The sequence below is a fragment of the Oncorhynchus keta genome, chromosome 2 (genome assembly GCF_023373465.1).
Source record: "Oncorhynchus keta strain PuntledgeMale-10-30-2019 chromosome 2, Oket_V2, whole genome shotgun sequence".
NCBI lineage: Eukaryota > Metazoa > Chordata > Actinopteri > Salmoniformes > Salmonidae > Oncorhynchus > Oncorhynchus keta.
In genome coordinates this window covers 15277240-15303837 of record NC_068422.1, presented here as the reverse complement: position 1 = coordinate 15303837, position 26598 = coordinate 15277240, and the positions used below count along the sequence as shown (strand labels likewise).

The 26598-nt window shown below is 46.0% G+C and overlaps 1 protein-coding gene across 5 annotated transcripts in view; it reads right to left on the bottom strand.

Moving 5' to 3' along the window:
* The window catches only part of LOC118397241 (C-Jun-amino-terminal kinase-interacting protein 4-like), a 68567-nt gene that overhangs the window by 28106 nt on the left and 13863 nt on the right, over positions 1 to 26598 (bottom strand). For 2 of the 5 annotated variants that reach the window (XM_052472990.1, XM_052472954.1), the window contains 3 exons: positions 16852 to 16972; positions 11845 to 11915; positions 5746 to 5822 (listed from right to left, as the gene is read on the bottom strand). In XM_052472990.1, the coding sequence (XP_052328950.1) occupies positions 5746 to 5822; positions 11845 to 11915; positions 16852 to 16972 (269 nt within the window). Of the gene's footprint in view, positions 1 to 989; positions 1514 to 5745; positions 5823 to 11844; positions 11916 to 16851; positions 16973 to 26598 lie in introns of those variants that run through there. The other 3 variants (XM_035791807.2, XM_035791826.2, XM_052472975.1) reach the window with 3 other exon arrangements.

The window sequence follows — 26598 nt, the reverse complement described above, 5'->3', positions numbered from 1 at the left end:
TAAATTAATTAAAAATCCTACAATGTGATTTTCTGGATTTTTTTCCTAATTTTGTCTGTCATAGTTGAAGTGTACCTATGATGAAAATTACAGGCATCTCTCATCTTTTTAAGTGGGAGAACTTGCACAATTGGTGGCTGACTAAATACTTTTTTGCCCCACTGTATTTCTAAATACCCCAGAACACGGTACACCGCCCAAACCTACTTTAAACATCGATGGAAGTGGAGCTCAATATTAACCCACCCACATCAAATGAGGAGCTAACAGTAAAGTACCGTAGGCAGAAACAATGGCTTCCATGTTAAAAAGAGCCAGCTGTACTTAATAGCAGACCTTAGGCAATCTGTCTCTCCATAGTGGGGTGACAGAGACAGACAGGCGTCACTGCCTGCCATTGGACATAAACTAAAAATCAACTATATTTTTTCAACTATCAAAGAAATATCCTAAAACCAAAAATAGCATACAGCTTTGACAGGTCCCTCTTGTAAAGGAGATGTTTTATTTATCAAATGGGATCAACTGTATAAATACATGATACATTAATGTAAATAATATGTAATGTTAGAATGGATGAGTGTGTCTGAGTATCTACTATCTGAGAAGGTTCTCTCACCTGACCTACTTTCAGCCTGCAGAACCATAATGCCTGGCAGTCTGTCATAAACACAGCATGGTAACCACATGTTAATATAATGGAAACTGGCTTTACCCCACAGGAAGTAAAGAAGGAAGGGAAAGAGGGATGAGGTGGAGTGAGAGGGGTAAACAAGCAGATAAATGTACAGGTGATTTAAGCAGAGAATGGACAGCATGAAACAAGGAGATGAGAAGACTGTTCCTACTCTGAGAAAGAGCAGAGATGGAGAAGAGGACAGGAAGGAGGTAAACACACCCATCCCTTTCACAGAGTTACCTTCAGGAGTGAGGCGATGTTTCTGTCTCTCTCTCTCTCACACACACACTCACACAGGGTCGTACAGTACCTGTTTGGTCGTGGCAGGGCGGGCAGGGCAGGGAGGCCAGTAGAGACAGAGTAGTGCACCAGCAGCAGGACAGACAGAGAGACCAGCACGGCAGAGTTAATGACCACGGCACCCCCCACAAAGCCAAAGACAAACAACAGTATACGCCCCGGGCTCATGGCCCTCCCTGAACATGGCCCAGCGCCCCACACTGCCGGGACCAGGGGAAGGGGGCTAAAACACACGCCTCTGAAGCCTTTACACACTGTCCCTGGATCACAACGGCAAGAAGTATAATTCCCTTGGTGTCCGTCGACAAAGTACACCTGACATACACACGGTCTGTCGCTGACTGCTGGAGTGAGAAGAATGGTCAGGTACAGGAGATCTGGTTCAGAGTAGAGCAGTCTCGAGCTATGCGAGCTCAGACCAGCAGGCCAACAAGCGACGGCCACAGAAACAACAGCAGCAGCGGCGGTGGTGGCGGCAGAGAGAAAGAGCAGCAACTGCTACTGTAGAGTGATGTCGGCTTCAGTTCAACACTACTGTGACATCAGAGAGAGAGAGAGAGAGAGAGAGAGAGAGAGAGAGAGAGAGAGAGAGAGAGAGAGAGAGAGAGAGAGAGAGAGAGAGAGAGAGAGAGAGAGAGAGAGAGAGAGAGAGAGAGAGAGAGAGAGAGAGAGAGAGAGAGAGAGAGAGAGAGAGAGAGAGAGAGAGAGAGAGAGAGAGAGAGAGAGAGAGAGAGAGAGAGAGAGAGAGAGAGAGAGAGAGAGAGAGAGAGAGAGAGAGAGAGAGAGAGAGAGAGAGAGAGAGAGAGAGAGAGAGAGAGAGAGAGAGAGAGAGAGAGAGAGAGAGAGAGAGAGAGAGAGAGAGAGAGAGAGAGAGAGAGAGAGAGAGAGAGAGAGAGAGAGAGAGAGAGAGAGAGAGAGAGAGAGAGAGAGAGAGAGAGAGAGAGAGAGAGAGAGAGAGAGAGAGAGAGAGAGAGAGAGAGAGAGAGAGAGAGAGAGAGAGAGAGAGAGAGAGAGAGAGAGAGAGAGAGAGAGAGAGAGAGAGAGAGAGAGAGAGAGAGAGAGAGAGAGAGAGAGAGAGAGAGAGAGAGAGAGAGAGAGAGAGAGAGAGAGAGAGAGAGAGAGAGAGAGAGAGAGAGAGAGAGAGAGAGAGAGAACACTGGCTTCACAGCGGTTTTCCCTTTCTCCACTCTTTTGATGTATTGTATCCTCTTTCTGTCAGACTCTTGCTTGTCCTTTCTTTGCTAAGCTGCGACACTGCTGCCGCTGTACAGTCTAGAATTCTCGCTCTCCCCTCCCTCTCTCTTCTCCCCCGCCTCCCTCCCCTCTTATCCCTCCCTTTCGGGTGCTGAGGCAGCATTAGAGCAAGTAACATATGCCTAGTCTCAACTCGATGCTGATTGGCTGAGCCAGGGAGAGACTGGGTGGACAAACCTGTGGATACTGGCAGCGCCTGCTACTACTGAAAGACTGGAGGGCTGCTGCCACACACATAATACATAATGTAACACCTGTGTTAGGGGAAACCGCTGAAAATTACAAATGAGTGCCTTGTGAACAAACACAAAATGTTTAAATCTGTTTCAATCTAAAAAGCATCACAATCTGCTTTAATGTAGTGGTCAAAGTAAACATCCCTCTAGACCGTTCAAAACGGAGGCTTATCCAGCGTGAGACCATGACCTCTTTTCACTGCTGTTTGACTCAATCTCCCAATCTCCTCTTCATCCTCCTCCACTCCCTTCAACTCAGATCCACTAAAATGTCATCACCTCCTATCCTCTCTTCTTTTGCCTGCCCTCTCCCTTTGCCCTGCTCATATCATCTTCACTTGCCCTCTCCCCATCCCATCCCCTTGCCTGCCCTCTCCTCCCATTTCTCTTCTTCCCTCCATCAGGTTCTGAACTGCCTGTGGAGAGCAGCAAGCATTGGAGTGTTGCCTGCAGTGATGAAGCACCTCACATCAACTTACTCTCTCAGGGTGAGGAGCCAACTATGCCAATGAAACTTGATGTGCCATACTGATATGGACATTGTACACTAAAATACAAAAAACACACACACGCTACCCAGGATGTACTGGCCACAAACTAGCAGTGTATTTGGGAAACAGTGCTATATGATACTGTACACGCAGTGATTTTGATAGTTGTATACAGTACCAGTTAAAAGTTTGGACAAACCTACTCATTCAAGGGTTTTTCTTTATTTTGACTATTTTCTACATTGCATAATAGTGAAGACAAAAAAAAAAGTCCTCTCATTGTCAACTATGTTTATTTTCAGCAAACTTAACATGTGTAAATATGAACATAACAAGATTCAACAACAGACAAACTGAACAAGTTCCACAGACATGTGACTAACAAATGGAATAATGTGTCCCTGAACAAAGGGGGGCTCAAAATCAAAAGTAACAGTCAGTATCTGGTGTGGCCACCAGCTGCATTAAGGACTGCAGTGCATCTCCTCCTCATGGACTGCACCAGATTTGCCAGTTCTTGCTGTGAGTTACCCCACTCTTCCACCAAGGCACCTGCAAGTTCCCGGACATTTCTGGGCGGAAATGGCCCTGGCCCTCACCCTCCGATCTAACAGGTCCCAGACATGTTCAATGGGATTGAGATCCGGGCTCTTCACTGGCCATGGAAGAATACTGACATTCCTGTCTTGCAGGAAATCACGCACAGAACGAGCAGTATGGCTGGTGGGAATGTCATGCTGGGGGGTCATGTCAGGATGAGCCTGCAGGAAGAGTACTACATGAGGGAGGAGGATGTCTTCCCTGTAAAGCACAGCGTTGAGATTGCCTGCAATGACAACAAGCTCAGTCCGATGATGCTGTGACACTCCGCCCCAGACCACGATGGACCCTCCACCTCCAAATTGATCCCGCTCCAGAGTACAGGCCTCGGTGTAACGCACATTCCTTCAACGATAAAACGTGAATCTGACCATCACCCCTGGTGAGACAAAACCCAGACTCGTCAGTGAAGAGCACTTTTTGCCAGTCCTGTCTGGTCCAGCGACGGCGGGTTTGTGCCCATAGGCGACGTTGTTGCCTGGTGAGGACCTGCCTTTACAACAGGCCTACAAGCCCTCAGTCCAGCCTCTCTCAGCCTATTGCGGACAGGCTGAGGACTGATTGTACGTTCCTGGTGTAAATCGGGCAGTTGTTGCCATCCTGTACCTGTCCCACGGGTGTGATGTTCGGATGTACCGATCCTGTGCAGGTGTTGTTACATGTGGTCTACCACTGCGAGGACGATCAGCTGTCCATCCTGTCTCCCTGTAGCGCCGTCTTAGGCATCTCACAGTATGGACATCGCAATTTATTGCCCTGGCCATATTTGCAGTCCTCATGCTTCCTTCCAGCATGCCTAAGGCACGTTCACGCAGATGAGCAGGGACCCTGGGCATCTTTCTTTTGGTGTTTTTCAGAGTCAGTAGAAAGGCATCTTTAGTGTCCTAAGTTTTCATAACTGTGCCACCCTTTGCCTTGATGACAGTGTTGCACACTCTTGGCATTCTCTCAACCAGCTTCACCTGGAATGCTTTTCCAACAGTCTTGAAGGAGTTCCCACATATGCTGAGCACATGTTGGCTGCTGTTCCTTCCCCCTGCGGTCCAACTCATCCCAAACGGGTTGAGTTCGGGTGACTGTGGAGGCCAGGTCATCTGATGCAGCTCTCCATCCCACTCCTTCTTGGTCAAATAGCCCTTAAAGCCTGGAGGTGTGTTGGGTCATTGTCCTGTTGAAAAACAAATGGGTAGTCCCACTAAGCGCAAACTAGATGGGATACCGTATCGCTGCAAAATGCTGTGGTAACCATGCTGGTTAAGTGTGCCTTCAATTCTAAATAAATCACAGACAGTGTCACCAGCAAAGCACCCCACCCCATCCCACCTCTTCCTCCATGCTTCACGGTGGAAACCACACATGCGCAGATCATCCGTTCACCTACTCTGCGTCTCACAAAGACACGGCAGTTAGAACCAAAAATCTCCAATTTGGACTCATCAGACCAAAGGACAGATTTCCACCGGTCTAATGTCCATTGCTCATTTTTCTTGGCCCAAACAAGTCTTCTTATTATTGGTGTCCTTTGGGAGTGGTTTCTTTGCAGCAATTCATCCATGAAGGCCTGATTCACGCAGTCTCCTCTGAACAGTTAATGTTGATGCGTGTCTGTTACTTGAACTCTGTGAAGCAGTCTTCCTTTACTGTGGCAGTCCTCATCAGAGCCAGTTTCATCGTAGCACTTGATTGTTTTTGCGACTGCACTTGAAGAAACTTTCAAAGTTCTTGACATTTTCCACATTTACTGAACTTCATGTCTTAAAGTAATGGACTGTTCATTGAGCTTTTCTTCCCATAACATGGACTTGGTCTTTTACCAAATAGGGCTATCTTCTACATACCACCCCTACCTTGTCACAACACAACTGATTGGCTCAAAAGCATTAAGGAAAGAAATTCCAAAGAAACTTTTAACAAGGCATATCTGTTAATTGAAATGCATTCCAGGTGAAGCTGGTGGAGAGAATGACAAGAGTGTGCAAGTTGTCATCAAGGCAAAGGGTTGCTCCTATGAAGAATCTCAAATATAAAATACATTTTGATTTATTTATTAATTATTCCAAATGTGTTATTACATAGTTTTGATGTCTTAACTATTATTCTACAATGTAGAAAATAGCAAAAATATTGAAAAACCCTTAATTGTAAGTGTGTCCAAACTTTTGACTGGTGCTGTAAATGACCTTACCTTGATCTGCTTGTGTCCGAGGGTGTCTCCTGCTGGTGTTTGGTACGTTCCAAGTGCTCCATGTAACTGTGGATCATCTGCATGGGGCATACCACAGGGAGACGGGGGGGGGTTAGCGTGGGCAGGGAGTGTCCCTATTCGAATACATTGTTGAAGATGGCTACTGTTTCTTTTGGGGTTTTGCATCCATGTACAGCTGGAACAGACAGCCTCCTGGCATGTGGGGTACCATGTACAGCTGGAACAAACAGCCTCCTGGCATGTGGGGTACCATGTACAGCTGGAACAAACAGCCTCCTGGCATGTGGGGTACCATGTACAGCTGGAACAGACAGCCTCCTGATCCAAGATGGCGTAGCAGTCAGACGTCGTGTCGTGTCCCTTGTATATATCGTTTTTTTAAAACATATTTTTCTTCGCATATCTTTTAAAACATTTTGCTAAACCTCAACTTCTAAATACTCTCCTGCAACCCGTCTCACCCAATGTAGCGCGGATCTGCTTTTTTTCCTAAAGTATTTATATTTACTTCGGATCCGGAACCCCTCAACTGAAGCTAGCCAGCTAACTACCAGCTATCAGTCAGCAAACCATTGCTAGCGGTCATCAGCTAACCTTTAGCTCAGAAAGCTCTCGCCAGTTCAAACAACGCGACTCTAACCAGAGCATAACGGACCTATTATTTTTTTATCCCCGGATTCCACCCGGATTCCCACCGCAAACAGAACATTTTAAAGCTGGATCTTCACAACTAGCTAACTAGCTAACCGCAACCCCGAATGATTACTCCTGGCTAGCGTTTCCATCCACTTAGCTTGAAGCTAGCCCGGCCAGAGCTCCTGTGCTACCACTGAAGCATACTCCTGGGCTCCAATATCCGGACCCACGACCGGTCTATCGATGTCACCGCAAGAAGAGGCATAAACAGACTCACCCCATCGCGACGTCCCCCAAAGGCTAACTTTCTAGCCCTTGCTATCTCCTTGCTTGCTAATTCGGCCTGCTAACTGCTAGCTTGTTTAGCCCTGGTCCGCTAACTGCTACCTTGTTTAGCCCCGGCCTACTAACTGTTAGCTTGTTAGCACAGGCATGCTAACTGTCTGAATCGCCGCGTCCCAACCACCCACTGGACCCATATTTACTTTCAATCTCTTTTCGATTTTTAATTCGATTATACCTTCCGGTAACCTGCCTCACCCAATGTGATACGGAATCGCTATTATTTTTAAAACACATTCAAGAACCTCCAGAAGCTAACCAGCTAACTAGCTACAAGCTATTTAGTCATTGTTAGTGGCTTTTACCTTCTGCACAGCCAGCCATTTTTTTAAAAACCTGGATAATACTCACGTGTCAAGCTTCCCTGCCCCATCCACCGCTACCCCCTGGACACTGGTCACTAGGCTACACAGCTGATGCATGCTGGACTGTCCATTAATCACGGTACTCCATTCTGCTTGTTTATGTTTTATCTGTCGGCCCCAGCCGCACTCCGGCTCTGTGTGTAGTTAATCCGACCCTCCCTGCCTAGTCAACGCCATTTTACCTGCTGTTGTTGTGCTAGCTGATAAGCTGTTGTTGTCTCACCTACTGTTTTAGCTAGCTCTCCCAATTCAACACCTGTGATTACTGTATGCCTCGCTGTATGTCTCTCTCAAATGTCAATATGCCTTGTATACTGTTGTTCAGGTTAGTTATCATTGTTTTAGTTTACAATGGAGCCCCTAGTTCCACTCTTCATACCCCTGATACCTCCTTTGTCCCACCTCCCACACATGCAGTGACCTCACCCATTACTACCAGCATGTCCAGAGATACAAGCTCTCTTATCATCACACAGTGCCTGGGCTTAGCTCCGCTGTAGCCGCACCCCACCATACCACTGTCTGCGCATTATGCCCTGAATATATTCTACCATGCCCAGAAATCTGCTCCTTTTATTCTCTGTCCCCAACGCTCTAGGCGACAAGTTGATAGCCTTTAGCCGCACCCTCATACTACTCGTCCTCTGTTCCACAGGTGATGTGGAGGTAAACCCAGGCCCTGCATGTCCCCAAGCACCCTCATTTGTTGACTTCTGTGATCGAAAAAGCCTTGGTTTCATGCATGTCAACATCAGAAGCCTCCTCCCTAAGTTTGTTTTACTCACTGCTTTAGCACACTCTGCTAACCCTGATGTCCTTGCCGTGTCTGAATCCTGGCTCAGGAAGGCCACCAAGATTCTGAGATTTCCAAACCCAAATATAACATTTTCCGTCAAGATAGAACTGCCAAAGGGGGAGGAGTTGCAGTCTACTGCAGAGATAGCCTGCAAAGTAATGTCATACATTCCAGGTCCATACCCAAACAGTTCGAACTACTAATTTTAAAAATTACTCTCTCCAGAAATACGTCTCTCACTGTTGCCGCCTGCTACCGACCCCCCTCAGCTCCCAGCTGTGCCCTGGACACCATTTGTGAATTGATCGCCCCCCATCTAGCTTCAGAGTTTGTTCTGTTAGGTGACCTAAACTGGGATATGCTTAACACCCCGGCAGTCCTACAATCTAAGCTAGATGCCCTCAATCTCACAAATCATCAAGGAACCCACCAGGTACAACCCTAAATCTGTAAACAAGGGCACCCTCATAGACGTCATCCTGACCAACTGGCCCTCCAAATACACCTCCGCTGTCTTCAACCAGGATCTCAGCAATCACTGCCTCATTGCCTGTATCCGCCATGGAGCCGCAGTCAAACGACCACCCCTCGTCAAACGCTCCCTAAAACACTTCTGTGAGCAGGCCTTTCTAATCGACCTGGCCCAGGTATCCTGGAAGGACATTGACCTCATCCTGTCAGTTGAAGATGCCTGGTCATTCTTTAAAAGTAACTTCCTCACCATTTTAGATAAGCATGCTCCGTTCAAAAAATGCAGAACTAAGAACAGATATAGCCCTTGGTTCACTCCAGACCTGACTGCCCTCGACAAGCACAAAAACATCCTGTGGCGGACTGCAATAGCATCGAATAGTCCCCGCGATATGCAACTGTTCAGGGAAGTCAGGAACCAATACACGCAGTCAGTCAGGAAAGCTAAGGCCAGCTTCTTCAGGCAGAAATTTGCATCCTGTAGCTCCAACTCCAAAAAGTTCTGGGACACTGAAGTCCATGGAGAACAAGAGCACCTCCTCCCAGCTGCCCACTGCACTGAGGCTAGGTAACACGGTCACCACCGATAAATCCATGATTATCGAAAACTTCAACAAGCATTTCTCAACGGCTGGCCATGCCTTCCGCGTGGCTACTCCAACCTCGGCCAACAGCTCCCCCCCCCCGCAGCTACTCGCCAAAGCCTCTCCAGGTTCTCCTTTACCCAAATCCAGATAGCAGATGTTCTGAAAGAGCTGCAAAACCTGGACCCGTGCAAATCAGCTGGGCTTGACAATCTGGACCCTCTATTTCTGAAAATATCCGCCGCCATTGTCGCAACCCCTATCCCCAGCCTGTTCAACCTCTCATATCGTCTGAGATCCCCAAGGATTGGAAAGCTGCCGCAGTCATCCCCCTCTTCAAAGGGGGAGAAACCCTGGACCCAAACTGTTACAGACCTATATCCATCCTGCCCTGCCTATCTAAGGTCTTCGAAAGCCAAGTCCACAAACAGGTCACTGACCATCTTTCTGCTGTGCAATCTGGTTTCCGAGCCGGTCACGGGTGCACCTCAGCCACGCTCAAGGTACTAAACGATATCATAACCGCCATCGATAAAAGACAGTACTGTGCAGCCGTCTTCATCGACCTTGCCAAGGCTTTCGACTCGGTCAATCACCATATTCTTATCGGCAGACTCAGTAGCCTCGGTTATTCAGATGACTGCCTTGCCTGGTTCACCAATTACTTTGCAGACAGAGTTCAGTGTGTCAAATCGGAGGGCATGCTGTCCGGTCCTCTGGCAGTCTCTATGGGGGTGCCACAGGGCTCAATCCTCGGGCCGACTCTTTTTTCTGTATATATCAATGATGTTGCTCTTGCTGTGGGCGATTCCCTGATCCACCTCTACGCAGACGACACCATTCTATATACCTCCGGCCCGTCCTTGGACACTGTTCTATCTAACCTCCAAACGAGCTTCAATGCCATACAACACTCCTTCCGTGGCCAACTGCTCTTAAACGCTAGTAAAACCAAATGCATGCTTTTCAACCGTTCGCTGCCTGCACCCGCACGCCCGACTATCACCACCCTGGATGGTTCCGACCTTGAATATGTGGACATCTATAAGTACCGAGGTGTCTGGATAGACTGTAAACTCTCCTTCCAGACTCATATCAAACATCTCCAATCGAAAATCAAATCAAGAGTCGGCTTTCTATTCTGCAACAAAGCCTCCTTCACTCACGCCGCCAAACTTACCCTAGTAAAACTGACTATCCTACCGAACCTCGACGATGTCATCTACAAAATTGCTTCCAACACTCTACTCAGAAAAATGGATGCAGTTTATCACAGTGCCATCCGTTTTGTCACTAAAGCACCTTATACCACCCACCACTGCGACCTGTATGCTCTAGTCGGCTGGCCCTCGCTACATATTAGTCGCCAGACCCACTGGCTCCAGGTCATCTACAAGTCCATGCTAGGTAAAGCTACGCCTTATCTCAGTTCACTGGTCACGATGGCAACACCCACCCGTAGCACGCGCTCCAGCAGGTGTATCTCACTGATCATCCCTAAAGCAAACACCTCATTTGGCCGCCTTTCGTTCCAGTTCTCTGCTGCCTGTGACTGGAACGAATTGCAAAAATCACTGAAGTTGGAGACTTATCTCCCTCACCAACTTCAAACATCTGCTATCTGAGCAGCTAACCAATCGCTGCAGCTGTACATAGTCTATCAGTAAATAGCCCACCCATTTTTACCTACCTCATCCCCATACTGTTTTTATTTATTTACTTTTCTGCTCTTTTGCACACCTATATCTCTACCTGTACATGACCATCTATCACTCCAGTGTTAATCTGCAAAATTGTAATTATTCGCCTACCTCCTCATGCCTTTTGTACACAATGTATATAGACTCTTTTTTTCTACTGTTTTATTCACTTTCTAATCGTTTACTCCATGTGTAACTCTGTGTTGTCTGTTCACACTGCTATGCTTCATCTTGGCCAGGTCGCAGTTGCATTTAACATTTAAGTCATTTAGCAGACGCTCTTATCCAGAGCGACTTACAAATTGGTGCATTCACCTTATGACATCCAGTGGAACAGCCACTTTACAATAGTGCATCTAAATCTTTTAAGGGGGGGTGAGAAGGATTACTTTATCCTATCCTAGGTATTCCTTAAAGAGGTGGGGTTTCAGGTGTCTCCGGAAGGTGGTGATTGACTCCGCTGTCCTGGCGTCGTGAGGGAGTTTGTTCCACCATTGGGGGGCCAGAGCAGCGAACAGTTTTGACTGGGCTGAGCGGGAACTGTACTTCCTCAGTGGTAGTGAGGCGAGCAGGCCAGAGGTGGATGAACACAGTGCCCGCAGTTGCAAATGAGAACTTGTTCTCAACTAGCCTACCTGGTTAAATAAAGGTTAAATAAAATAAATAAAACATTTAAAAATGTGGGGTACCATGTACAGCTGGAACAGACAGCCTCCTGGCATGTGGGGTATTCAGCTGTCAACTGTGCCAGCTTCTAAAATTGCATTTCCATCCATATTTAAAATGTCATGTTCTCTATGCAGGCCAGAGTGGTTTGTTTTGGCGTCTGGGCCAATGTGTTTGTAATACATGGAAAACAGACTTTAGACAGACTGAGTTGAGGCAACATATTTTAATGTAGGGAGTCTCTCTCAACAATAGGATGCAGACCTGGGTCTCAAACATATGTCATATACTTACAAATACTTGACTTTTACTTGCCCAGTACAATGGTAAGAATGGAACAGTCCCAATCACAGATGGTGTCAATTCTGAAAGTAAACTAAATTCCAATTCCAAATTTTCCTAACTGAAAAGCATTGGAAGAGAATTGGAATGTCATTGTAATTTCTGAATTGATATGAAATTGACGCCAACCCTGGTCCCAATACGCACTACAACACACTTCCCTTCCCTCCTCATACCTCTGTGTGCCTCTGGTGGAGGGCATTGTACTCCTTCTTCAGCTCTGCTTCTCGTTCCTCCATTCTACCGACTGAAAGAGAGAACGTGTGATCTCGGTTAAAACATAACATGGTCAATGAGGCAAAATAACACTAACTGTTATAAAGAACATAGAAACGCCTTTTGTGTCCAGTTAGTTAAAAGTGAATGCAATCTTGGAACATCAGTAACATCTGTCCGTGAACATCAGTAATATCCTTCTCAAAACAGGCTTCCAAGATGAGAAACCAAATAAAGTACCAACTGCTGTCAGTTGTAGTAGCAATGCATGACCACAAGGTGTCATTAGCACACTAGTAACAACACTGTCTGGCTCACTCAAACATTCATGCAGAGATATTTTACACAGCTTTGGGTTAGGGGTCCCTGAACAGCCATAATCCTGCCATGAGTAAAAATGTTTCCCTATGAAAAATTTCAGGAACTCTATGCCGTTTCATACACAAAGTTGTACCACTCATCACACACTCGGAAGGCATGTTTAAACTGTATGATAAAAAAAGCACAAGCAGGAACCCAAACACACTAGCCTACATTAGAATCAACTCTACTCTATTAACACATAGCTCTGTAACTTAATCCACTGTAGGAAACTTGGCTGGCTTGAACTGTTTATAGTGAAAACACCATGACAATATCCTGTGTGATTGTTCAGATGACTGCCCAGCCTTATAAATGGTGGCATTTGTATTTGCATGGCCCGGTGCCCTGGGTGGGTGAAGATTTCAATTAAAGGACCAATGGAATGGTCTAAAATGAGCTAACTCCGCCCACCCGGGCAATGCGAAAAGAACTCAACCAATGCCTTCACAAAGACAGAGTGTGTGAGGCAGACACACTAACCCAAGCAGGAATACCATCTGGTCATTGAATGCACCAATTTGTAAGTCGCTCTGGATAAGAGCATCTGCTAAATGACTTAAATGTAAATGTATTTGACAATGACCCTCCCAACACAGCGTGAAATGTTTGTCAGTAAATGCTAACAAAGTTATCTAAATCAAATCTGCTACCCCCCTCTACATTTCTCTATGATAGCACGGCTAACAGCGGACTGTGTTTTTTTGTCGTTGCCTCTTTGTGGAATATGATATAGGTCTGGGATTTGCTTCAGTAGAACACAGGCTTCAAACCCAGACCGTCAGAGGTGGTTTAGTGAATGCCTAGGACTTAGCTCTGCTGTCTATGTGATTTACTTGTTACCATTACTAGTGACTACCGGTAGACAAAGAGGAACCAAGTAGAGAATGAACAGACAGAAATAACCCTTTTGGAACTCACCTGCTGTGTGTGTATTGGAAAGTGGAAGTGTGTTTAGGGCTTGCGGTCTATTATATCTGTCCTGTTCATCATCTACTCTACCCACACCTGATGAGCAATCTGAACTATGAGCTGGCCTCATGAGTGTTCTCACATCTAAATGACTCAACACATGCGTATTACTGCTCAGCCTCTCCCTATCTATTTCCTTTGTGTGAGAGCGAGAGAGATGTCATGGCTAAAATAAGAAAGAAGTGAAATAAAAGAAAGGAAGAGGTGGTGACAGGGGAAGGGGGAGAAAGACAACATTGGAGAGAACAAGGACTGTGGACCTGGCTGTGAGTGTTGGTGAATATCAAGTCAGGAGGTGTGTGTGTGTGTGTGTGTGTGTGTGCGCGCGCACACACACACGCGCACGCACTCAGTCAGGGTCAGTTGGCAGAGAGCAATACATGTACTTCCCCATAAAGTGGTTATTTAACCCAATCAGAGTCAAACACCAACTCAGCAAACCGGAATAAACTTACTTTGATGTGTGATGCAGAATGAAATTAAAGTCTCTATTGAAGACTGAACTTATAGACACCTCCAAACAACCCCCCTATAGACACCTCCAAACAACCCCCCTATAGACACCTCCAAACAACCCCCCTATAGACACCTCCAAACAACCCCCCTATAGACACCTCCAAACAACCCCCCTATAGACACCTCCAAACAACCCCCTTATAGACACCTCCAAACAACCCCCTTATAGACACCTCCAAACAACCCCCTTAGACACCTCCAAACAACCCCCCTATAGACACCTCCAAACAACCCCCTTATAGACTGCACTTACAGGCACCTCTGGACAAACCCCCCACCACTGCTTACAATAATCCTAGGGGAGTCACTGATTAGGGGTTCACAGCTCCAGTCCTAAAAGATAATGATTGATTGAGTATTATGGTGGAAATGACAAGATTGTTATAATACCTTCATTGCATCAAATGGTTGTTTTATGCAAAAGAATAAGGGGTTGTTAGAACACTCATCTGTGTGTGTTCTACTGAGGATGGGCCTATGGGAGACAACACTGACAGGAGATTTACAATGTCTTTTGGGTGATAAAACCTAAAGAGACCGCATTCCAGAGCATGAGTTAATGTTTCTGTTCTATAAGGTACCAGGGAGAGATGACCCCAGGGCCACACCTTGGAGAACAGGGCTCCGGACAGCCGAGCGGAAATGGAGGAAAACTCGCCTCCCTGCGGACCTGGCATCCTTTCACTCCCTCCTCTCTACATTTATTATTATTATTATTATTATTATTATATTATTTTCCTCCTCTGTCTCTGCTGCTAAAGCCACTTTCTACCACTCTAAATTCCAAGCATCTGCCTCTAACCCTAGGAAGCTCTTTGCCACCTTCTCCTCCCTCCTGAATCCTCCTCCCCCTCCCCCCCCTCCTCCCTCTCTGCAGATGACTTCGTCAACCATTTTGAAAAGAAGGTCGACGACATCCGATCCTCGTTTGCTAAGTCAAACGACACCGCTGGTTCTGCTCACACTGCCCTACCCTGTGCTCTGACCTCTTTCTCCCTCTCTCTCCAGATGAAATCTCGCGTCTTGTGACGGCCGGCCGCCCAACAACCTGCCCGCTTGACCCTATCCCCTCCTCTCTTCTCCAGACCATTTCCGGAGACCTTCTCCCTTACCTCACCTCGCTCATCAACTCATCCCTGACCGCTGGCTACGTCCCTTCCGTCTTCAAGAGAGCGAGAGTTGCACCCCTTCTGAAAAAACCTACACTCTATCCCTCCGATGTCAACAACTACAGACCAGTATCCCTTCTTTCTTTTCTCTCAAACTCTTGAACGTGCCGTCTTTGGCCAGCTCTCCCGCTATCTCTCTCAGAATGACCTTCTTGATCCAAATCAGTCAGGTTTCAAGACTAGTCATTCAACTGAGACTGCTCTTCTCTGTATCACGGAGGCGCTCCGCACTGCTAAAGCTAACTCTCTCTCCTCTGCTCTCATCCTTCTAGACCTATCGGCTGCCTTCGATACTGTGAACCATCAGATCCTCCTCTCCACCCTCTCCGAGTTGGGCATCTCCGGCGCGGCCCACGCTTGGATTGCGTCCTACCTGACAGGTCGCTCCTACCAGGTGGCGTGGCGAGAATCTGTCTCCTCACCACGCGCTCTCACCACTGGTGTCCCCCAGGGCTCTGTTCTAGGCCCTCTCCTATTCTCGCTATACACCAAGTCACTTGGCTCTGTCATAACCTCACATGGTCTCTCCTATCATTGCTATGCAGACGACACACAATTAATCTTCTCCTTTCCCCCTTCTGATGACCAGGTGGCGAATCGCATCTCTGCATGTCTGGCAGACATATCAGTGTGGATGACGGATCACCACCTCAAGCTGAACCTCGGCAAGACGGAGCTGCTCTTCCTCCCGGGGAAGGACTGCCCGTTCCATGATCTCGCCATCACGGTTGACAACTCCATTGTGTCCTCCTCCCAGAGCGCTAAGAACCTTGGCGTGATCCTGGACAACACCCTGTCGTTCTCAACTAACATCAAGGCGGTGGCCCGTTCCTGTAGGTTCATGCTCTACAACATCCGCAGAGTACGACCCTGCCTCACACAGGAAGCGGCGCAGGTCCTAATCCAGGCACTTGTCATCTCCCGTCTGGATTACTGCAACTCGCTGTTGGCTGGGCTCCCTGCCTGTGCCATTAAACCCCTACAACTCATCCAGAACGCCGCAGCCCGTCTGGTGTTCAACCTTCCCAAGTTCTCACGTCACCCCGCTCCTCCGCTCTCTCCACTGGCTTCCAGTTGAAGCTCGCATCCGCTACAAGACCATGGTGCTTGCCTACGGAGCTGTGAGGGGAACGGCACCTCAGTACCTCCAGGCTCTGATCAGGCCCTACACCCAAACAAGGGCACTGCGTTCATCCACCTCTGGCCTGCTCGCCTCCCTACCACTGAGGAAGTACAGTTCCCGCTCAGCCCAGTCAAAACTGTTCGCTGCTCTGGCCCCCAATGGTGGAACAAACTCCCTAACGACGCCAGGACAGCGGAGTCAATCACCACCTTCCGGAGACACCTGAAACCCCACCTCTTTAAGGAATACCTAGGATAGGATAAAGTAATCCTTCTCACCCCCCTTAAAAGATTTATATGCACTATTGTAAAGTGGCTGTTCCACTGGATGTCATAAGGTGAATGCACCAATTTGTAAGTCGCTCTGGATAAGAGCGTCTGCTAAATGACTTAAATGTAAATGTAATGTAATGTAAATGAGTCTACACAATGAAAACTGTTTTTACAGCAGATACGGTCTGCTGTGAATTATAAGTAACTTTCATACAAATCTTAACCTTGTGACCCATTCTATACATCTGTTGTTCGTCATGTAGGTTGAAAGGGGTGTATCTTGGCTATAAAAATACCTTTTTACTATTGTCTCGGGGCTCTCAACAAATCATTTGGAGGGTGATTCGTCGACCAGCCGTCATTATCGTAGAGCACTCAATTGATTCACTTTATATGTGTGTGTGTTGTATTGACCTGCTTCCTTATTAATAAGTGATTAAATATTTAGTTTAAGTATAACTCTGACTTGTGTGATAAGTTAGTCTCTCCTCATTTGATAAAAAAATTAACCACCACAGTATGAATCTGTCCTTTTGTGTGTTTGTTAAGACTCACTCTGGTCCGAGTAGTTCCTGGTCTTGAGCTCCATTTGACGTGTGTGAGACTCCAGCATCACCAGTCGACCCTGAAGGTCCTTCTTCTCCATGTCCTGACTGTCCTCAAACACCATGTACCGCTACAGACAGAGAGTTGTTAAAACACTGTATAACACTGTGTGTAACACAATGGCATATGTGCATGTGTGTTAAGTACTTGTGAGAAAGGTCATTGATCTCTAGCCAACAGACAGGACACATTGCTAGCTGTATGCATCATGTTTGTCAGATTCCTTCTGCCACCACCTCCTGTGATCCTTAGACAGAGACAGACAGACACACACAGAAGTGAATTGGGAGAGACTAGGGACTGACTCAAATCTGGAGTGAGATCAATGAGACAAAACCCACCTGTCTGCCTGTGTGTGTCTGTCTGCAGATGCATTCAGTGTGTTGTTTTGTGTGTGTCTGTCTGCAGATGCATTCAGTGTGTTGTTTTGTGTCTGTCTGCAGATGCATTCAGTGTGTTGTTTTGTGTCTGTCTGCAGATGCATTCAGTGTGTTGTTTTGTGTCTGTCTGCAGATGCATTCAGTGTGTTGTTTTGTGTGTGTCTGCAGATGCATTCAGTGTGTTGTTTTGTGTGTGTCTGCAGATGCATTCAGTGTGTTGTTTTGTGTGTGTCTGCAGATGCATTCAGTGTGTTGTTTTGTGTGTGTCTGCAGATGCATTCAGTGTGTTGTTTTGTGTGTGTCTGCAGATGCATTCAGTGTGTTGTTTTGTGTGTGTCTGCAGATGCATTCAGTGTGTTGTTTTGTGTGTGTCTGCAGATGCATTCAGTGTGTTGTTTTGTGTGTGTCTGCAGATGCATTCAGTGTGTTGTTTTGTGTGTGTCTGCAGATGCATTCAGTGTGTTGTTTTGTGTGTGTCTGCAGATGCATTCAGTGTGTTGTTTTGTGTGTGTCTGCAGATGCATTCAGTGTGTTGTTTTGTGTGTGTCTGCAGATGCATTCAGTGTGTTGTTTTGTGTGTGTCTGCAGATGCATTCAGTGTGTTGTTTTGTGTGTGTCTGCAGATGCATTCAGTGTGTTGTTTTGTGTGTGTCTGCAGATGCATTCAGTGTGTTGTTTTGTGTGTGTCTGCAGATGCATTCAGTGTGTTGTTTTGTGTGTGTCTGCAGATGCATTCAGTGTGTTGTTTTGTGTGTGTCTGCAGATGCATTCAGTGTGTTGTTTTGTGTGTGTCTGCAGATGCATTCAGTGTGTTGTTTTGTGTGTGTCTGCAGATGCATTCAGTGTGTTGTTTTGTGTGTGTCTGCAGATGCATTCAGTGTGTTGTTTTGTGTGTGTCTGTCTGCAGATGCATTCAGTGTGTTGTTTTGTGTGTGTCTGTCTGCAGATGCATTCAGTGTGTTGTTTTGTGTGTGTCTGTCTGCAGATGCATTCAGTGTGTTGTTTTGTGTGTGTCTGTCTGCAGATGCATTCAGTGTGTTGTTTTGTGTGTGTCTGTCTGCAGATGCATTCAGTGTGTTGTTTTGTGTGTGTCTGTCTGCAGATGCATTCAGTGTGTTGTTTTGTGTGTGTCTGTCTGCAGATGCATTCAGTGTGTTGTTTTGTGTGTGTCTGTCTGCAGATGCATTCAGTGTGTTGTTTTGTGTGTGTCTGTCTGCAGATGCATTCAGTGTGTTGTTTTGTGTGTGTCTGTCTGCAGATGCATTCAGTGTGTTGTTTTGTGTGTGTCTGTCTGCAGATGCATTCAGTGTGTTGTTTTGTGTGTGTCTGTCTGCAGATGCATTCAGTGTGTTGTTTTGTGTGTGTCTGTCTGCAGATGCATTCAGTGTGTTGTTTTGTGTGTGTCTGTCTGCAGATGCATTCAGTGTGTTGTTTTGTGTGTGTCTGTCTGCAGATGCATTCAGTGTGTTGTTTTGTGTGTGTCTGTCTGCAGATGCATTCAGTGTGTTGTTTTGTGTGTGTCTGTCTGCAGATGCATTCAGTGTGTTGTTTTGTGTGTGTCTGTCTGCAGATGCATTCAGTGTGTTGTTTTGTGTGTGTCTGTCTGCAGATGCATTCAGTGTGTTGTTTTGTGTGTGTCTGTCTGCAGATGCATTCAGTGTGTTGTTTTGTGTGTGTCTGTCTGCAGATGCATTCAGTGTGTTGTTTTGTGTGTGTCTGTCTGCAGATGCATTCAGTGTGTTGTTTTGTGTGTGTCTGTCTGCAGATGCATTCAGTGTGTTGTTTTGTGTGTGTCTGTCTGCAGATGCATTCAGTGTGTTGTTTTGTGTGTGTCTGTCTGCAGATGCATTCAGTGTGTTGTTTTGTGTGTGTCTGTCTGCAGATGCATTCAGTGTGTTGTTTTGTGTGTGTCTGTCTGCAGATGCATTCAGTGTTCAGTGTGTGTTTTGTGTGTGTCTGTCTGCAGATGCATTCAGTGTGTTGTTTTGTGTGTGTCTGTCTGCAGATGCATTCAGTGTGTTGTTTTGTGTGTGTCTGTCTGCAGATGCATTCAGTGTGTTGTTTTGTGTGTGTCTGTCTGCAGATGCATTCAGTGTGTTGTTTTGTGTGTGTCTGTCTGCAGATGCATTCAGTGTGTTGTTTTGTGTGTGTCTGTCTGCAGATGCATTCAGTGTGTTGTTTTGTGTGTGTCTGTCTGCAGATGCATTCAGTGTGTTGTTTTGTGTGTGTCTGTCTGCAGATGCATTCAGTGTGTTGTTTTGTGTGTGTCTGTCTGCAGATGCATTCAGTGTGTTGTTTTGTGTGTGTCTGTCTGCAGATGCATTCAGTGTGTTGTTTTGTGTGTGTCTGTCTGCAGATGCATTCAGTGTGTTGTTTTGTGTGTGTCTGTCTGCAGATGCATTCAGTGTGTTGTTTTGTGTGTGTCTGTCTGCAGATGCATTCAGTGTGTTGTTTTGTGTGTGTCTGTCTGCAGATGCATTCAGTGTGTTGTTTTGTGTGTGTCTGTCTGCAGATGCATTCAGTGTGTTGTTTTGTGTGTGTCTGTCTGCAGATGCATTCAGTGTGTTGTTTTGTGTGTGTCTGTCTGCAGATGCATTCAGTGTGTTGTTTTGTGTGTGTCTGTCTGCAGATGCATTCAGTGTGTTGTTTTGTGTGTGTGTCTGTCTGCAGATGCATTCAGTGTGTTGTTTTGTGTGTGTGTCTGTCTGCAGATGCATTCAGTGTGTTGTTTTGTGTGTGTGTCTGTCTGCAGATGCATTCAGTGTGTTGTTTTGTGTGTGTGTCTGTCTGCAGATGCATTCAGTGTGTTGTTTTGTGTGTGTGTCTGTCTGCAGATGCATTCAGTGTGTTGTTTTGTGTGTGTGTCTGTCTGCAGATGCATTCAGTGTGTTGTTTTGTGTGTGTGTCTGTCTGCAGATGCATTCAGTGTGTTGTTTTGTGTGTGTGTCTGTCTGCAGATGCATTCAGTGTGTTGTTTTGTGTGTGTGTCTGTCTGCAGATGCATGCAGTGTGTTGTTTTGTGTGTGTGTCTGTCTGCAGATGCATGCAGTGTGTTGTTTTGTGTGTGTCTGTCTGCAGATGCATGCAGTGTGTTGTTTTGTGTGTGTCTGTCTGCAGATGCATGCAGTGTGTTGTTTTGTGTGTGTCTGTCTGCAGATGCATGCAGTGTGTTGTTTTGTGTGTGTCTGTCTGCAGATGCATGCAGTGTGTTGTTTTGTGTGTGTCTGTCTGCAGATGCATGCAGTGTGTTGTTTTGTGTGTGTCTGTCTGCAGATGCATGCAGTGTGTTGTTTTGTGTGTGTCTGTCTGCAGATGCATGCAGTGTGTTGTTTTGTGTGTGTCTGCAGATGCATTCAGTGTGTTGTTTTGTGTGTGTCTGCAGATGCATTCAGTGTGTTGTTTTGTGTGTGTCTGCAGATGCATTCAGTGTGTTGTTTTGTGTGTGTCTGCAGATGCATTCAGTGTGTTGTTTTGTGTGTGTCTGCAGATGCATTCAGTGTGTTGTTTTGTGTGTGTCTGCAGATGCATTCAGTGTGTTGTTTTGTGTGTGTCTGCAGATGCATTCAGTGTGTTGTTTTGTGTGTGTCTGCAGATGCATTCAGTGTGTTGTTTTGTGTGTGTCTGCAGATGCATTCAGTGTGTTGTTTTGTGTGTGTCTGCAGATGCATTCAGTGTGTTGTTTTGTGTGTGTCTGCAGATGCATTCAGTGTGTTGTTTTGTGTGTGTCTGCAGATGCATTCAGTGTGTTGTTTTGTGTGTGTCTGCAGATGCATTCAGTGTGTTGTTTTGTGTGTCTGTCTGCAGATGCATTCAGTGTGTTGTTTTGTGTGTCTGTCTGCAGATGCATTCAGTGTGTTGTTTTGTGTGTCTGTCTGCAGATGCATTCAGTGTGTTGTTTTGTGTGTCTGTCTGCAGATGCATTCAGTGTGTGTCTGTCTGTAGATGCATTCAGTGTGTTGTTTTGTGTCTGTGGATCAGGTCTGAGATCAACATGAAGAGACAGTCGGTCTTCACTTCTATTCAGTGGATGTCAGACAACAGGTTCAGGGCGCCAGCTCCTTGGTGCCCACACACCACTTGAGTGTGTGTGTTGCACTGACAGATCAGTGTCCGGCAGTAAGTTTTTGTTGTTGTCCATTAGAGCTCAGCACCAGTATCTTCACATCGACAATTGTTGTAGTTTTTCTGTTGATGGGAACGAGAGAATCTGTCTGTAACTGGAGAACTATGCCGCTGCCAGCAAAAACAGGCTGAGGAGTTATGACATAACCTAGCGAGACATAAAACCCCACTCCCAACACACACTGATCAACTGTCTACTTTTGGTTGTTTTTTTTAATACCCCCCCCAATTTCGCAATATCCAATTGGTAGTTGACAATGCTCGCTTAACCCAGAAGCCAGCAGCACCAATGTGTTGGAGGAAACACTGTACAGTCGTGGCCAAAACTTTTGAGAATGACACAAATATTCATTTTCAAAGTCTGCTGCCTCAATTTGTATGATGGCAATTTTTGCCATGCAAATTAACTGAATCCATCAAAAACATTTCCACTACCACAAAAGGACCAGCTGACATAATGTCAGTGATTCTCTTGTTAACACAGGTGTGAGTGTTGACGAGGACAAGGCTGGAGATCACTCTGTCATGCTGATAGAGTTCAAATAACAGACAAGAAGCTTGGATGGTTGGTGCTTGGAATCATTGTTCTTCCTCTGTCAGCCATGGTTGCCTGCAAGGAAACACGTGCAGTCATCATTGCTTTGCACAAAAAGGACTTCACAGGCAAGGATATTGCTGCCAGTAAGATTGCACTTAAAAATCAACCATTTATCAGAACTTCAAGGAGAGCAGTTCAATTGTTGTGAAAAAGGCTTCAGGGCGCCCAAGAAAGTCCAGCAAGCGCCAGGACCGTCTCCTAAAGTTGATTCAGCTGCGGGATCGGTGCACCACCAGTAGAGCTTGCTGAGGAATGGCAGCAGGCAGGTGTGAGTGCATCTTCATGCACAGTGAGGCGAAGACTTTTGGGGGATGGCCTGGTGTCAAGAAGGGCAGCAAAGAAGCCACTGCTCTCCGGGAAAAACATCAGGGACAGACTGATATTCTGCAAAAGGTACAGGGATTGGACTGCTGAGGACTGGGGTAAAGTCATTTTCTCTGATGAATCCCCTTTCCGATAGTTTGGGTCATCCTGAAAAAAATATTGTCCAGAGAAGACAAGGTGAGCGCTACCATCAGTCCTGTGTCATGCCAACAGTAAAACATCCTGAGACCATTCATGTGTGGGGTTGCTTCTCAGCCAAGGGAGTGGGCTCACTCACAATTTTGCCTAAGAACACAGCCATGAATAAAGAATGGTACCAACACATCCTCTGAGAGCAACTTCTCCCAACCATCCAGGAACAGTTTGGTGACGAACAATGCCTTTTCCAGCATGATGGAGCACCTTGCAATAAGGCAAAAGTGATAACTAAGTGGCTCGGGGAAAAAACATCGATATTTTGGGTCCATGGACAGGAGTCTCCCCAGACCTTAATCCCATTGAGAACTTGTGGTCAATCCTCAAGGATGCGGGTGGACAAACAAAAACCCACAAATTCTGACAAACTCCAAGCATTGATTATGCAAGAATGGGTTGCCATCAGTCAGGAAGTTAATTGACAGCATGCCAGGGCAGATTGCAGAGGTCTTGAAAAAGAAGGGTCAACACTGCAAATATTTACTGCCTCAACTTCATGTAATTGTCAATAAAAGCCTTTGACACTTGTGAAATGCTTGTAATTATACTTCAGTATTCCATAGTAACATCTGACAAAATTATCTAAAGACACTGAAGCAGCAAACTTTGTGGAAATGAATATTTGTGTCATTCTCAAAACTTTTGGCCACGACTGTACACCTGGCGACAGTGTCAGCATACACTGCACCCTGCCCGCCACAGGAGTAGCTAGAATGCGATGGGACAAGGACAACCCAGCCGGCCAATTCCTCCCCAAACCCGGACGATGCTGGACCAATTGTGTGCCACCTCATGGATCTCCCGGTTGCGTACAGTAAAACGTACAGTAAAAGAGCTGAACCAGCCGGTGACAGTTTAGAGACCTATGAGAACAGTGTTGCAGGCTTTGGGTCTGGCCCAGCACCAACACACCTGACAATAGATTGAGGTGAATCCGGTGTTATAACACAAGGCTGGAACTAAAGTTGCCCTCAGTCACTGCCGACACACGTAAACAGTCTTGAGTCTTGTGATCATAGAGCTGTGTGTGGATGCAGGGCTTATCGACCAGAGCCCATCGGCTGGGATGAGCAGTCATCTGCTGCGGGATTGACTCACCCGAGTCCCCTGCTCTGCCGGAGGCCTAGTGGAACAAATAGGCTCTTCTCTACATGATGGCAACTTTCTATGTCAGAAAGCAGATGAAGGCATTCCTCAGAATGCCTTTTACGAACATTAAATCATTTGTTTGGCTGCAGGTGTATTCAAGGCCCTGTTCAAACCATAAGCATAGCGAGAGAACGAGAGGGCAAGCAAGAGAGAAATTGATTAAGAAAACGATGTGGGAAGGTATGAGAGAGGGTCTGAAGGGCAGTAAAGAAAAGACAGACTTCCTCACAGTAAACTCCAAGTAAAACAGCAAATCTAATAAGAGCATTAGGCTACATGAGGCCTGGACTGGACAAGAGGGCTGTAGAGAAGAGCAAGAGGAGGGAGAATTGATCAGTCAACAACACTAAAACACAAGGCTCCACGTCACATATGGTTTTAACTGTCATAAAAGCATAATACCCAACATCAATCCCTCGAACCTCACCCCCTCTTCCTAATCCCTTAGAGTACACCCCCCACCACCACACACACACACACTTTCTCCGTGCTGCTAATCATATGACCCATAGTTGGGTGTTCATAAGACAACGCTCCAGAGAAAGAGTTTCTCTAGTCTCCATCTACCTCTTCCCCCTCTCCTCCTGACCATGCATAATGCTCCCTTTGTCCCTTCACACACACAAACTCTCCCTCTCTCTCACACACACACAGCTCTATCACACAGACACACACAGCTCTATCACACAGACACACACACGCTCCATCTCACACAGCTCTCTTTCTCTCACACGCACAAAGTGCCTCAGTGTATCAACATTGTATTGACAGAGAGTTTTATTAAGTGCACGGAGTCTTCTTTGGGTTGCTGCCTGGGTAGAACAGGGCAGCTGGGATAGCAGGATGGCGCTGCCAGAAAGGAGATCAGATATCACAGATCTGGAAGTCACTAAAAGGGTCATGCATCTGTGGTTGGCAAGATCCCGAAGTTAGATTTGAGATGAGTTTATTAAACATGCAATCAACTTAAAATATTGTGTTATAAATGTGTTCCTTGGTTTGAGGGTCAAGTGTGTGTGTATTGTGCGTGCATTAATGTGTCTGGGGTTGGAGCAGGTCACAGCACAATCTGTCAGAGCGTTTGTGAACTTCCAGTGAGACAACATTATAAGAACAAACATCATGTGAACAGGAACACAAAGACCTTTTCACTTTCAACAAGTCAATAACAGCCAGGGGGTATTCAATCAAAGCCTGTTATATATTTTTTCAAATCCCAATTGACTATAATATGAAATCAGAACTGGCTCAACAGCAAACATCCCGATCATTGTCCAAATCAACAAACAATATGAATGGTTTAGGCTGTGAAATTCAACTGCGGGGCTAACTTAATTAAAACTGATGAATTGGGTTCAATACCTGGTCGGTTACACAAGTAAGTTCATTGAAACAGCACATTTTTTTTTAAGGCAGAAATGTAGGTCTAATCCAGACAGCCATGTTGGTAGTCCTGACTCTCTGTATGTGGTGTGTGTGTCAGTCCTGACTGCTCCTACTCATCCTGGGTACAGATGCATGACAGTAACAGCTCCTGCCTTTAACAGGCCCATAGCTTAGGGAGGAGGGTCTGCTCTGTTCAAGCTCTCATCAGCTAAGTACAGCAAAGTAGGGGCTGAGCGACTGTGGGGGTTTGTTTCAGTACAGTGACAAACTGACAGCTGGACTAGAGCCTGGGTTTGACGTAGGGCTGGGCGATAAATCAATATCAATAGAGGTAATTATTTACATCAATAACCATATAAAAACGTCTACATTCATTTTGACAATATCGATATAGAATAATTAGGTACCGCAGTCCATTTCACCTACGTGATGTAGCAGGAAAGTGCAGAAAAGTGACAATATGCACGCGGAGAGGTATACGGCAACGAAAAACCACTTAGCACCTCGAGTGATGGAGTAGCCACTATTAACCACAAAAAAATGATTTATTTAGGCAAAAACAGTGGCAGTAATAGCCATGGAGAAGAAGCAGCTTCCCTCTAAGACATTATTGATAAAAAAAGGGTCCAACTGTTTCAGTTATTTGGAAGTGGTTTCGCTTTTTGAAGTCCGACGAAGAGCAGAGCAATGTTCGATGCAAAGTATGCCGTAGACAGGTGGCTACCAAGTCTGGTAATACGACAAACTTTTGTCACCATCTGAAGCAAAATCACTCCTTGGAACATGCAGAAAGTTTGAGCCACGGTATTGATAAACGCCCCTCAAGCACCAGCTAATCTCGGGAGTCAACACTGACAGCGTTTATACCTTATGAGCGAACATTGAAAAGACACAAGGACATCACAAACGCTAGTATGCATTGCATTGCTGAAGACATGCTACTAATTAACACAGTCAAAAATGAAGGTTTAAAGTGGTTTATCAATTTAATTGACCCCAGGTACGTGCTCCCTGGCCGCAAACATTTCTCTCACATCGCACTGCCTAAACTCTACGCCGAGTGTATGGAAAAGGTTGAGGAACAGCTCAAGACAGATTTTATGTATGTTGCTACTACTAACGATCTGTGGTCTAGTCACACATCAGAGCCTTAAATTAGCTTCACTATCCACTATATTGACAGAGTGGAATCTTCGTAATAAATGCCTTCAAACATCATACTTTCCCGATGACCACACGGGTGAAGCTATAGCAGAGGGGCTCATTGACGCTCACGCCTCCTGGGGACCCAGTCAAGACAGACAGGTCTGCATTACAACGGATAGTGGTGCGAACATTGTGAAGGCCGCTCAAATCAACAAATGGACCCGACTGCAATGTTTTGGACATCGTCTGCACTTGGCCATTGGTAAGTAACCTTGTCAATTGTGTATATTGACGTGATTGGATAGAATAAACTAAATGTGCTCCCACCCCCCCATCAACTGATTAAGTATTACATTTGTACATAACTAAAGGGATTATTGTGATTTTAACATTGTA